Source organism: Poecilia mexicana, unplaced genomic scaffold, assembly GCF_051168715.1.
Source record: "Poecilia mexicana isolate PSO_F unplaced genomic scaffold, ASM5116871v1 scaffold_16, whole genome shotgun sequence".
NCBI lineage: Eukaryota > Metazoa > Chordata > Actinopteri > Cyprinodontiformes > Poeciliidae > Poecilia > Poecilia mexicana.
In genome coordinates this window covers 18,926,814-18,940,586 of record NW_028263385.1, presented here as the reverse complement: position 1 = coordinate 18,940,586, position 13,773 = coordinate 18,926,814, and the positions used below count along the sequence as shown (strand labels likewise).

General features: G+C 36.8%; 2 protein-coding genes across 2 annotated transcripts in view; both read left to right on the top strand.

The window, feature by feature from the left end:
• Positions 1-13,773, top strand: part of kmt2bb (lysine (K)-specific methyltransferase 2Bb) — a 386,582-nt gene that overhangs the window by 316,279 nt on the left and 56,530 nt on the right. The window lies entirely within an intron of this gene.
• The window catches only part of nphs1 (NPHS1 adhesion molecule, nephrin), a 53,454-nt gene continuing 41,420 nt past the window's right edge, over positions 1,740-13,773 (top strand). The window contains exons 1-2 of the mRNA XM_015002547.2: positions 1,740-1,825; positions 10,064-10,252. Of these exons, the coding sequence (XP_014858033.2) occupies positions 1,762-1,825; positions 10,064-10,252 (253 nt within the window). The 5' untranslated portion in view covers positions 1,740-1,761. The remainder of the gene's footprint in view (positions 1,826-10,063; positions 10,253-13,773) is intronic.

Here is a 13,773-nt window from a genome sequence, read left to right as displayed (position 1 = left end):
GAATGTGGGGAGGTCAGACAGGCCATGTCAGCTTTCATTAAGAGTCCCAATGAAAATGGTGACTCATGAGGCTAGCAGCAACCTTTCTGTGTGTTGGACTAACATTTCCCTTTCTCACAGTAAAGATTTGATGTTTAAGCTCTGAATCCCAAAGGAAGGAATGATATTTTGGATTTTTAATTGTGCGGTGAAATCACTCACTTATGAAAAGAAAAGTAGCACATTGCAATCCATGTGAAAGAAAGAGAACAAATGGAATGATAAAATAATACCATTTGTGTTTACCCACATGTGGCAGAGATAAAGAGAGAATGGACATTTTCAACCTCACAGAGGATTGTCTGTTCATTTAAGGAGGATATAATTGGCTTGGTGTGCTCTAAGAGTATAGTGGAGGCTGTGAAATGCACAAAATGTTTTGAGAGCAAATAATAATTGAGTGCAAGTTAAGTCTTATCAAAGTCTGTTGGAGTGCAACTAATCGACGGGGGAGATGCGTCAAAGAGCAGTTGCCACCAATTCATTTTGCCTATTCAGTTGAGAAAATATTTAGTTTTCAATTAAGTTAATCACTATTATTTGTTCCACTATTGCAGCTGATAAATTGAAGCGATTACCCGCTGAACTTAAAATCCACCAACCTCTCCAAGCTCTCCTTCAGGTCAAGAAAGTTTGTCTGTACTTGAAAAAGCATATATACTGTGTGTGTGTGTGTGTGTGTGTGTATGTGTGTATATATATACATATATATAAAAAAATATATATATATAAAATTCCCTTCTCACCCTCCGTGGGTGGTCTCTTTCATCCTCTGAGCTCGGGTCCTCTACCAGAGGCCTGGGAGCTTGAGGGTTCTGCGCAGTATCTTAGCTGTGCCTAGAACTGCACATTTCTGGACTGAGATGTCTGATGTTGTTCCTGGGATCTGTTGTAGCCACTGCTCCAGTTTGGGGGTGACTGCCCCGAGGGCCCCGATGACCACAGGCACCACTGTGGTCTTCACCTTCCAGGTCTTTTCCAGTTCCTCTCTGAGGCCCTGGTATTTCTCCAATTTCTCGTGCTCCTTTTTCCTGATGTTGCAGTCACTTGGTATTGCTACATCCACCACAACGGCTTTCCTCTGTTCTTTATCCACCACCACAATGTCCGGTTGGTTCGCCATTACCTTTTGTCTGTCTGGATCTGGAAGTCCCACAGGATCTTAGCTCGGTCATTCTCCACCACCTTTGGGGGTGTTCCCCACTTTGATCTCGGGGCTTCCAGTCCATATTCCGCACAGATGTTCCTGTACACTATGCCCGCCACTTGGTTATGTCGTTCCATGTACGCTTTCCCTGCCAGCATCTTGCACCCTGCTGTTATGTGCTGGACTGTCTCAGGGGCCTCCTTGCACAACGTACACTTTGGGTCTTGTCTGGTGTGGTAGATCTGACCCTCTATTGCTCTGGTGTTTGAAGTGTTTATGTTGATATATACAACATTTTTAAAATAACTGAAGGTATCATAGTTACTTGATTAGGGTATGAAATGGCTGGAAAATACATAACACTGCCCCTTTAAGGATTTACATGTACCTGGATTTGTTTCTGCTTAATAAATCAGACTGGAGTTTATTTATAAGACTGTACCTCAGAACTCCGAAATGTCTACAAAAACACATCTATTCTTCTTAACCCTGAATTCACATGTGTGCATTTTTTAATCAATTTTTGTTGTTTATGGTTCTTTCAGGATTCCTTAAGGTCAGGTGCCAATGGTGAAATGGAGTTTGCGTCAGCTTGGATCTTGTCTGCTTGGACTCTACAATTTCTGTGTTTCTTTTGGGGTAAGAGAGTCAGATGTTGCTGTGCAGCTGAAATCTACATAACGATGGCCTTTTCAGGTCCCATCTTTCAAGGTTCTTTTGTTTTGGATAAACCTAAAACCAAAGAATCTTTTTAAGTTGCTTTTTTTCATGTAACTGCTAATGTGTGATATCCATTAGATCTCTTGTAAATCTGGGTCAAATATGACTTGGCACGTATCTGTAATGGTAGGTAAGTTAAAATATTTGTATTATAAGTTCATTCTGTGTTAATTAATGCACTGTTATAGCCTCCAATCAACAAAGACTAAACAGGATACTATCTTGGCAGTGTTGTAATATCTCCATTAGGTTCAGCTCCATTAGCTTCACATTCCTCTCCATAATTTGAAGCTGCTATATGATGCTTTTTTTTAATTATTACTTTTCACATATTTGCTAAAATTTTCAACATGTCGAGACAGTATGACATGAGACAGGTAACCTGTGAAAAGATCCAGCTCTTCCACCTCCTCCAATGTTGCTATCATTAAAAAAAAGGCTAATTAAGATTTGTCATTTTAAAAAATATATATTTTTAGATATTACTATCTGAAAACAAGCAGTTCATTAGAGTACATGATGTTAAAAAGCGTACGGTTCCTAAAGTTAAATATCCTGGACAATTCAATAAATTGTTTTGCATTTTAATATAATTATTGGTTCATGCAGGCATGCAAATTGCGTCATAGGGGGAATTCCCCGAAACCATCTGACCCGATTTGCAAAAATCATGTAGCCACTAGGGATGATGGGTGATGGAGAAATATTTTCTCTAACTCATACATGACAATAAAACACCAAAGGTAAGACTGGATTTATGTTATTGACTTTATGAAATGAGCCTTATTTTTCCTCTTCATCAACTGCTGGTTCAGTGAGTTGTGCACGCAGAGCGCCGATGCTCGTTGGAATGAGCCGAAAGGAAGGCGCAAACTCTCAGCCATGGCTAAGTGTTGCACTAGCGTTGCTGTGTGCTTCTACGGTAATGCAGGTTTAGCATTTATGCTTAAGCTAGGTTTTATTATTTGGTGTCCTTGTTACCGCTGTCCCTGTATAACAGTGATTCTTGAGAAGAGGGATAAAACAGGTCCTATGGATAAAGCACATAATTTGAATAAAATGTACACAAGATATTTTTTTCAAATAACTGACTAAACTAACCTGGGCCATGTGAGCACAACAATGTATGTTTTCCTGGTGTTTGCTGAATGTTTTTCATTTTAAACAACGTAGTAGTTGGATGGTGTCTGTAAAATCCCTTGTCCTGGAGCAGAACTCAATACTTTTTAATAGTTTAAAACAAAATAAACACTAAAATAATATGTTATGACAATTAACTATAAGTATTCCAATGAGTAATTACAAAAGTATCAATAAGTTTAATTAAAAGTCATTTTATATATTTTCATTTTATATATTTTCTAACTCATATATATATATATATATATATATATATATATATATATATATATATATATATATATATATATATATATATCTTTAAATCAGGCATTATTGGGGGGCATCAGAACTTCTGAGGACCCCATGACCTCTTCCTTTCTCTTCCTTTGCTAAGAGGACTAGTTAGCTCTGGTTAGCTTATGTTATTCTTTAGTATTTTCTTCTGTTTTATTCCTAAGTTGCTCGTCACAACCATGATGTGTCAACACCATAACTGACAATTCACAAAATTTTGAGGAAATTTTGTGAAATAAAAACTTAATTTTAGTATATTGTAAAGATTTCATGGACCAGATGAGCTACAATATGGCCTCCTTCAGAATAACATCATATAAATTGATATACATTTTTGTGACTCTTTCAGTGATAGTGTTGACAAATCTCTCTTAAATGTGCAGTTAATTCATTTTAATGTATTTTACATAAATTACATTACTTCACATGTATTTCATTTTACTTTGAAATGTGTTTCATTTTACTCACTAGTTTGTCACCATCTTCAGTTTTGTGTCAACTCTGTCATGCACTGTTAACTACTTCAGATGGTCTTTAAGTTGTTTTTTGTTTTAAATAATATTTCTTTTGTTTCTTGAGAAGCATTTGTCTTCAAAAAAATGTTGCAAGTGGGCGCCTGCACCTTAGCGTCTTTACATTTCCAAAACATTATTCGTCATATTTGAGAACATAATCTTGAGGAATAATTAAAAAATGTTGGGGGAAAATTTAAACCCATTTTGTCCCTCTTCTTAAGAATCACACACAGCTCACTTTGCATTTTTTTAATCCTGACGGTGGACAAAATTTACAGGTGTTCTTTCTTTCCCCTTTCTTAAATTTTTTTATGTTTTTAAAAAGCAGATTAATAATTTTTTTGAAGTCAGATTGCAGATGGTTGCTCAGCAAAAGCTAGACCGCACCACATGTGAACAGAAATGCGCGCTTTTAAATCAGAGGACCAAAAGCCACCTGTTGTGATAAACATTCCCATGCAACACAATTTTGGGGTCATTAGCAATAATAAGTATTTTTTTCTGAGATGGGAGGCAGCTGTGTTATAATTTATGTTGCTTTCAATTTACATTCATCTTGTGCATCTGAAGATAGAAGGGAGTCAAGTTTGTGTGTTTTTGACACAAACTAGTCTAAACAATTCGAGCCATTTTGTCGAGAGCAAGACCAAGACCGAGATGTTACAGCCATTGTCACATCAGTAATTGATGAACCATTTAAACCATTACAGGTATTCATTTTAAGTAAACCATGATTGAGTAATCGATAAATAGCTTTACTTTTGAGTGTAAAGTTTAGAAGATTGTTCAAGGGTGAATGTATGAAATGTTTTCAACAGGAGCTGAAACTGGTACTTCCATAAAATTCAGCTGATGTCCTTACTTGCGTCTCTGCTGCTTTCACAATCTTTGCAAGAAAGTAATCTGCTGAGAGCACTATTTTCAATGCCATAACAATGAATGTACAAAGCTTCTTCATTTGTTTGTAGCTTGAGTCATTTGAGACACAATATTGTTGTTTGCATGTTCTCCGGCTGCTTGTTATGGTGGTAATTGGGTTTCCTACTTTAGTTCCTTAAGTCATTTTAGTGTAGTCCAAGCTTTCAGACTGACTGTATATACCGTATTTTCTGGACTATAAGCCGCTACTTTTTTCCTAAGCTTTGAACTATGCAGCTTATAGTCCGGTGCGGCTTATATGTGTATGTTTACTGGTTTAAAAAAAAAAAAAACTTTGGGGGTGCGGCTTATAGTCCAGAAAATACGGTACATGGTTTGCATGACTGTAATTTATGTCTGTCCCTTTACCAGACTAGATTTTTCTAGTGCATCAAAGACCTATCTTCTCTCACAATGTTAACTCTCAGCAGATGCATTGGTGGTTGGATTTTACATTTATTTTTGCCACGTCTTGTTAGCCATATAGATGGCATTTCATCATATATGCCTGTCAAGACTTCTTGGCATTAAAGTTATTTCAGAAGAATTACTTTTTGATGTGACTGTTCAATTAATGAGGCAGTCAGTTATGAGTCTGTCTTGTCCTAAGCTGCCTATAATTAGCTCCACCATATCATCACCTTCTTAAAATAATGGATTAAGTCTTTTTTTTTTTTTTTTTTTTTTTTTGCCAAAAGTGATTTGGCAAAAAATAAAAAATATCACCACCTCTTTCTTTCCAAAAAAAAAATGTTAGTAATAAAAGGACTTTAGGGATTTTTTTTGGCCATTATTTTATGAAGGTGACAACATGATATGTTTATGATTACAAATACTTTTCACCACTACAACTTAATTGAAACAGTGTACTGACAGTATTTTGTGAAGTTAGCTAAGTAACTTCACAAAAGTTACTTAGCTAACTTTTGAGTGAGTACATGAAACATCACCATATCCCTGAAAATTTCTAAAATGTAAGGTAACATTTTAGTATTTTACATTACATATAGTGTAGAGTTTGACACTCTAGAAGAGCCTAGTTAACAGAGGCCACAACAAGACAAATTATGGTATCATCAGCATACAGACGGGACTTAACATTTTACAAATGATTTCCCAATTCGATTTTATTTATGGTAAACAGAACCGGAAACAAAATGAAACCATTAGGGACATTCTTAACAATGTCCGCAAATTCTGATTTAAACCCATCTGCAAAAACACATTTAGTTCTATCTGAAAGATAATTTCTGAACCATCTGACAGCTGATCACTCATACCAATACTCCTCACATTCGCCCTTTTCACTGATTTGCTTGGAGTTTTTTTTTTCTTCTTTTTTTTGTCTTCATGCTGTATTGGGAGCCAGGAACACGGTTTAGCCAGTGAATGGATTCCGGACACAGGCATCATTATACTACTGTCACTTGAGACACTGTCATTGAAACTTAGGTGATTTCCACTCCTCTCATTGTGAGACTATAAGCACCAATTGGTTCATCCTTTGTTGGATTAGGTCAGTTACTTTAAAAAGGGGGAACACATAAAATGTGTAAAATAAATACAAAATCATTTATTTTATGTTTAGTATTTTTATCTAATTGTAAAAGTTTAATAGAACTCACTTTTCACTTTAAGATTAAAAGCATTTTTTCTTGTAAAGAAAAAAACAAGCTACATTTTGTTCCTCGTGATTTTGTGAAAGAATAAAAAGGTAAAAGATCCAAGGAAGTGAATACTCTTTATAGATACCGTGTTTACCTATTTATGCACTAATGACATAAATATCTTTAGACACAGGGAAAAAAAGGTTGTTTACGACTGCATGCCAGAAACATCCAGCATTTTTAGCAACGGCATCAACATGTACATTTATTTTTTTTTCTATAGAAATGTTTGACATCCTTAAGAAAAAACATGGTGCAAGGTTTTATCTGAATGTTTCATTCCAAAGAGAGATAGGACAAAAAGGTAAGAAACATTTGAAGGTTAGAGCAATGAAAAGGGAAGCTTTAGTTAGAAAATACAGAAAATAAAAATAAAAAAAAAATACACAAATCCAAGCTTTGGAACAAAACCACAGGGAATGGTTCAAGATAAAATACACAAATAACTAAATAAGGTGCAAACTAAAATTTTCGGTATGCACAGCACGACAAACAATAAGGACAGCTAATAAAGAGAAGGGTTGGACTACAGTTAAACCACAAAATGATTGATGATACAGGTTGAGCAAAGAGCAAAACACGAGGCAAACAAGGTAGAATGCAAAAAGTAAAGAAGGAAGGTTCATTACCACACAGATTAAGTAACTTTAAAATGGAGCAGAAAATAACTGCAGGGACTCAGAAAAGTTGAGACAAACCAAGCTGCATGGGAGCAGCAGAGCAATTTTACAAAGAAAAAAATTATTTTTAATACATAAACTAGTGAAAAACAAAGTAGAAAGAAGAATTTGTTCTTTGACTTCAACTTAAGGAAACACATATGTCATTGAGACAGTTTATTTATAACTACTCAACGCCAAGATATCATGTTTAACACCAGATATTGTTGAGCTGCAGAGATAAAACTGCATTGCTGTGAGAAATTGTTAAAAAAATAAGGCTAGTCAGTTTAGAACCACTGTTAATCTTAGAATGGTAAAACATCAAAGATATATATATACACACTTTTTTTTTTAAAGTTCACTTATTAATATGTGAAATAAGTGTTAAATAAGTGACCTTGTAATGACAGTATGCAATGCAATGCTCCCGGTCGGAATCAACCAATCAGAGCAAGAAGGAAGGCCGTAACGCTGTCAATCATTCTCATGGACACACTGCTCAGTGTGCTAAGTGTGGAGAAACAACTTGCTGTTACAGGAAAACTGTTTGGTGGCTATGCTAACTAGCCCGGGCATTCATGACAAGCTCTGCTGTTGGGAAGAAGCTGTAGCATACCAGAGAGCAAGGGGAAGGGTATGAGCAGCGAATAGATAAGACTGACAGTGCTAAAACACTCCTCTTAGCTCAGCGCTGGAAGAAGGTAGAGGAGCTCGACTTTTCCCACTTATTATCTGTCTCATATTATTTTGCTATGACAAAGTGATGATTTTAACAATGTAACCTGTATATTTTTAATTTTATAAAAGTAAAATACTGCAGCTGTAAGGCATCAGAAAAAAAAAATCCCCCAAGTTTTTGATGTGCATTGACATGACAGCATCACACACTTGAAATAGATTTGTTGATACCACATTATACGATGTAAATCTGTTAGTTTACCACAGCCCAAAGGGAGCTTATTGGATTGAGAAATGGAGACTGTGGAGGATTTTAAAACACAGTGAGCATAGTGCAACATTCAAGAAACCAGTACTAGACGATTTGGACTTTGTTGCATGGAGCATGATCCTGCATGAAGTGGACATGAGAAGATGGGTACACTATGGATATAAAGTATTGGTCAGCAACTGTACTCAGGTAGGAAGTGGGCATGCTCAAATGGTCCAAATGCTCCAGATGAGTACCAAGAAAATATGTGTTATACAACCGCCTCCAATCAAAACAACAGATATAAAGCAGGATGGATTTATGTTTTCATGTCTACCCCAAACTCTAATCTCACCATCTGAATGTTGCAGCTGAATTTGAGACAGAACAAAACAAGCAACATTTTTTTTCAATCTTTTATTGTCCAATTTGCAGAAGCCTGTAAGAATTGTAGCCTCAGGTTTCAATTCTCAGCTGACAAGAGTGTCACCAGATTTGGTCGTCTTCTGCTGCGGCCCATCTGCTTCAAAGTTTGATGTGTTGTCGCTCAGAGACAATATTTTCTACATATCTTGCTGTAACAAGAGGTTATTTTAGTTTTGTTGCCCAGCAAGAATTTTTCATCCACATACCTGCTGTTCACTGCATATTTTCTCTTTTTTTTGACTGTTCTCTGTGAACCCAGGAGACGATTGTGCGTGTCTGAATATTACAGTAAATCAACTGTATCTAAATTAATCAGGCCAGCTTGCATGGCACCAAAAAACCAAGTCATGTTTAAGCGTCTTAAACATGACGCTTAAACATGTTTAAGCGTCAGACACAAAAAGAAAAGAAACAAGGCTTACATCCTGACTAAAACAGAAGCTCAACAATCAGTAGCGTCCTCTTAAATCCAAAATGTCTGTCTTTAATAACATTAACTGTTACTAGCGTGAAACAGATACTTATATGAAAAGGAACACCACTTTTATTAAATTAAGAAACTCTAAAATCTTTCTGGATTGAGCAACACATTTTAATTAAGAACACGCAAATGAAATTTTATCACGCAGTTGATAGGATATATCTCCACATTTTCAGAAAAGCACAGCCATTCCGCATCTCTGTTGAGTATTCATTTATGTAAACTGTATGCAAAAGCGCTTCTGTGTTTGGCTGTTTGTATGCATCCACTGTTATGGCCAATCCTGCCCTTCATATTTGACGTGAGGTGACTGGTTCAGCCTTGATCTGAGAGCTCTGCCTCTCACTCATGTTGTCAGATGCAACAGAGCATGCACTTCACAAACAACTTGGTCATTGCTTCAATGAAGGTCAAGATTTAAGCAACTCAATGAAATCAGGCAGACCCTCCCTGCAGGGCATTGTTTAAACGAGACCCACGCTTTGATTTGAGCTGCTAATTGGAATAAGTATTTGCACAGGGATCCTTGAACTGAATTTATTCTGTGTGTTATAATGATATAATCCTCACCCTGGTGATAGTTCTGCATTAAAGTTACCTTTCTGATTCAGATGCACTGAACCAGTGAATTTCCCTTCACAGTCTGGCTGAAGGATGGCCAACCTTACCTATGACAAACAAGGGGGATTAAAGTGATAATCATTACTCTTCCAAGAAGGAATTAGCTGGTGGGACATCGACATTAAAGAAAAACCACAGGTGAACAAGGTCTCTGATACCCCCTGCTTTTTTTTTTTGCACCTCCCCGTACCATATCTGCGTGACCGAGGGGAGATTTAATTTGCCGTAATTACTTTATTGACTCATTTTCAGAGCCGTATCACCGCAGTTTACCATCAATAAAACATATGCCAGGATGAATAATGTGTCCACAAACAATGGGGATGCCTTCTCCTACAAAAGATCACAGGACTGCATCCCTGCGGTGCATGTTTATGTCACGCTCTCTCTACTTCATTTACTTCTTTGATAACACTCCTCGCGCGCAGCGATTTCCTCGTTCGTTTTTATCTCTTTGCATTAACTCCCATTACACCCTCTTCCACTCCAGCTCCTTGCCTCCCTCTGCTTTTTATGTCTCCAGGCACGCATGCCCAGCAGGCCTTCAGGACTGAGCCCAGGAACCTCACTGTGCGAATGGGAGCCACAGCTGTGCTGAAGTGTGAGGTCCTCAGGGCCTCGGGGATTGTGCAGTGGGCGAAAGACGGCTTTCTTTTGGGACCTCAGAGAAGCCTGTCAGGCTTCCCACGCTACAGCATGATTGGAAGGAGAGGTAAACAGGAAAAGTCACCCAAATGGTCTGTAGGGAGTTGATGGACTGATTTTAAATAAAAGCAATAAAAACCTGAGCTAAAACTAAAATGTGACAAACAGAGTAAATGCTATAGTTGTTCTGGCTAAATATGGTGCCTAGAATTGATTTAATACCACTTAAACTTAAAAATGTGTCTGTTAACATCCATAAACATCAATTACATTTCTGCATTATTCATTTGACAGAGCAAGTCAAACCAGTGAGCAGTGTTGTAGTACTCGAGATAGGTCTTTGACTCGAGACCGGTCTCGAGACCATTTATTGATGGTCTCAGTCTTGTCTCGGACTCGACTGCATTTGGTCTCGGTCTCGATACACTCTGGTCTTGGTCTTGTCTTGGTCTCGGGTTAGGTGGTCTTGACCACAACACTGGCAGTGAGTATCAACAGTTATCAACAGTGGACAGTCTACTTCAACCTGTCGGCAACTTTGCAACAATCTCTATACTGGCCGCACATGTTGCGACAGTGAAAAGAAAAACTCCTGTTTCTCAGGTGGACATTTGTAAATAAATCCAAAGTCATATCTATATGCTGCTTGGTTTGGGTTTATCACCTAAAATCCAGATGAAACACACTTAATTTTGGAGTTGTAATGTAAGAAAATATGCAAAAGTTCAAGGACTGTAAATATGTTTGCAATGCAAGTCTTTTCGTTTAAAAGTCACACAACACAGAAATTACCATAAAGCTTAAACTGTGAAGTTGCAGTATAGAACAAGGCTGTCAACACTAATTTGCATAGTTTTAGTAAAAAAAAAAAAAAAAAATTGATGATGCATCAAATAACACACTCTGGGTACTTCACAGTAAAGGAAATGAGGTTAAACTGATAAAGCAACACTGTCATAAAAAAACGTGAGCTATAAATGCAGAGGGTTGGTATAAAAACGTGAGATTACACGTTTCACTTAACCTGTCATTGGCATATCAAAAGGTAGAAAAAAATACACAGAACTGTCAGCTAATCAGTAAAATGTGACAGAGGGGGAAAAAGTGTGTTGCAGAACACGACAGTCTATAAAAAGTAATAGCCAATTAGAAGGCAATCCCAAGTAGGAGAGGAGCATCTGTTCCTGATCATCCTGCAACTAGACGAGCCACACTTCACTGTTGCACTCTGTGGGAGACAGCCAGTGACATATGCACGCTTGGGGAACCATAGTCCATGCACATAAAACATCAACAAAAATATACAGGTGCATCTCAGTAATGTGCAGTATCTCTGAAAAATATAATTTTTTCTGTAATTCTTTCAAATGCTAAACCTTCAATTTTGTATAGGTTTGCACACAGAGTGATATCTCAACCCTTTATTTTTGTTATTTATATTATTTTGATTTTTTTTTTTTACATGTAACTAGAGCTTGAGTTTCTTAGAAAATTAGAATAATACATAAAACAAATTCTATTGAAATATGAAGTCAATATATCCTTAACATTTGTAAGCATGAGTTGCTCCTTCGTTTCCATGTAGACAACTAAGCAAACTTTGGACTTCAGGAAATACATTCGACTAACCCTAACAACTGACACCAGTCAGTCGGTGATGTTTCACCGACTGACTGGTGAAACATCCCACTGGACTTTAAGCATTATAAATTTGGTGCCTCTTTTCTTCTGGACTTTGGGAATTAGATTTTTAAATGAAATTGAACGTTTTGCTTTCTTTGGAAAAGATACCCATGGACCACTGAGCTACTTTTCAGTCACCTCTGATGTTGTCTGTAATTCTGCAGTGGCCTAACATAAACTTAAAAAGAAACATAAAAAGTATGCATATTTTCTCATGTATGAAAGTCTTCTGACCATTACATGCTGAATCTATAATTTAGTAATCAATTTATTTTTAAATAAAGTATTGATAAAAAATAAATTCAATAACATTTTCACCTACTTTCTAAAATGTCATTTTACCTGCTTATTAGCGATTCAAAGCAAACATCAATAACTGCCCATATAGAAATAATATATATATAAAAAAAATAATAAAAATATCTACAACATTGAGATAAGAACCTGCGCCCATGAACACTTGAACCACAGGCAAACGCAGCATGCTATACACTCATCCACTCACCTATGAATAACATCTCCATCAGCACAGGTACAATTTCCAGGAAAGGTAACTGCAGACTGATGTATGCAATCACTTTCCTCTGCCCGGAACGAACCAAATCATTTGGGATGACACTTGACTGCACTTGATAGGCCACCAGTTCTCACTGATTGTTACCATCGGGGGTGTTTATTTATGCTTTAAAAAGCTTGAAATCATGCCTTTACAGAGACAAGAGAGGGCAGCATTGATTTCAACACACACTCAAGGTAGATGCAGCACCCCCCCCCCCCCCCCACACCTCCCCACCCCCCCTGAAGCAAAGGACTGATAAGTATGAATTGCTGAAATGTCATGTCATTCCATGGAATGACATGAGTCCTAATCTACTGCAAGATTTCAGGCTGATTCGTGTAACAGCTCTTATTGTAAAGACAAACACAGATGAGCCAATAAACAGCTTGTTTGGCGCACTAGAGCATGAAGTATGTCTTTGTTAATTTATTTTCAATGATTGGCCCACAAGCAGTGATTTAATTATACCTGACCTGCAGCCAATCAATGAGGCGAAATGTAATTATTAATGAGCACAAAAAACACCGAGCTTTTGCATATTTTCCACAATGATAACACAACTATTACGAAAGATTATTAGATGGATTAATGATTGATTGTGTTATTCATGAAACATGAAAATTCCTTCCCCTCCAATTTCTCCAGTCTAGGTAAAAGTTTCATGTAGGCTTTTGCAGTCACCAAAGTTGCTTTCCTTTTCCTTTGAGTCTGTAATTTCAAACAGAGGAAGAAAAGGAAATAGAAAGCGATAAAGAGCCTTCAGCCAGTTCACAGAAGTCAGATTGTGTGCAGCAGAAGGAAACCTCATTCATTTTTCCTTAAAACTAGTTCAGACCTGGTGAAACAGAGAAGGAGTGTGACAGGAGTGAAAGCTTTGTGAAAAAGTGAGAAAGTCATTTGAAACTGTAAAATTAAAAGTTTTTGTTTTTATGGAACATGTGACCTGCTTTTATCAGCTGACTGGGTAGAAAACAAACAGTTGATTTGAAAAATCACAAATTAAATCTCACATATCTGATTTGGACCTTTTACTCTTTGTTTCCACTTACTCCTTGCTTTAAAAATGCATTGATTTTGACCTGTTAAGTGTTCTTAAAAAAATTGAGACTTAAATTAAATTAATTGAGACTCATGCTTAGATTTGAGGTTGTGATCTAATTTTCACACAACTCCATGTATGCGAGACCGTGGCGTAATTAATTTGTTGTGGGAAATGATTTAGTATAACAAATGTGCTAAGATAAACACCTAAGGAAGGGATTTTATTTAAAAACAAATACTTTTAAAAGCTAACCCCATTTACAAGGACTTTATGTTGTAAGATATACTTTCAGCTTTAATTTGGT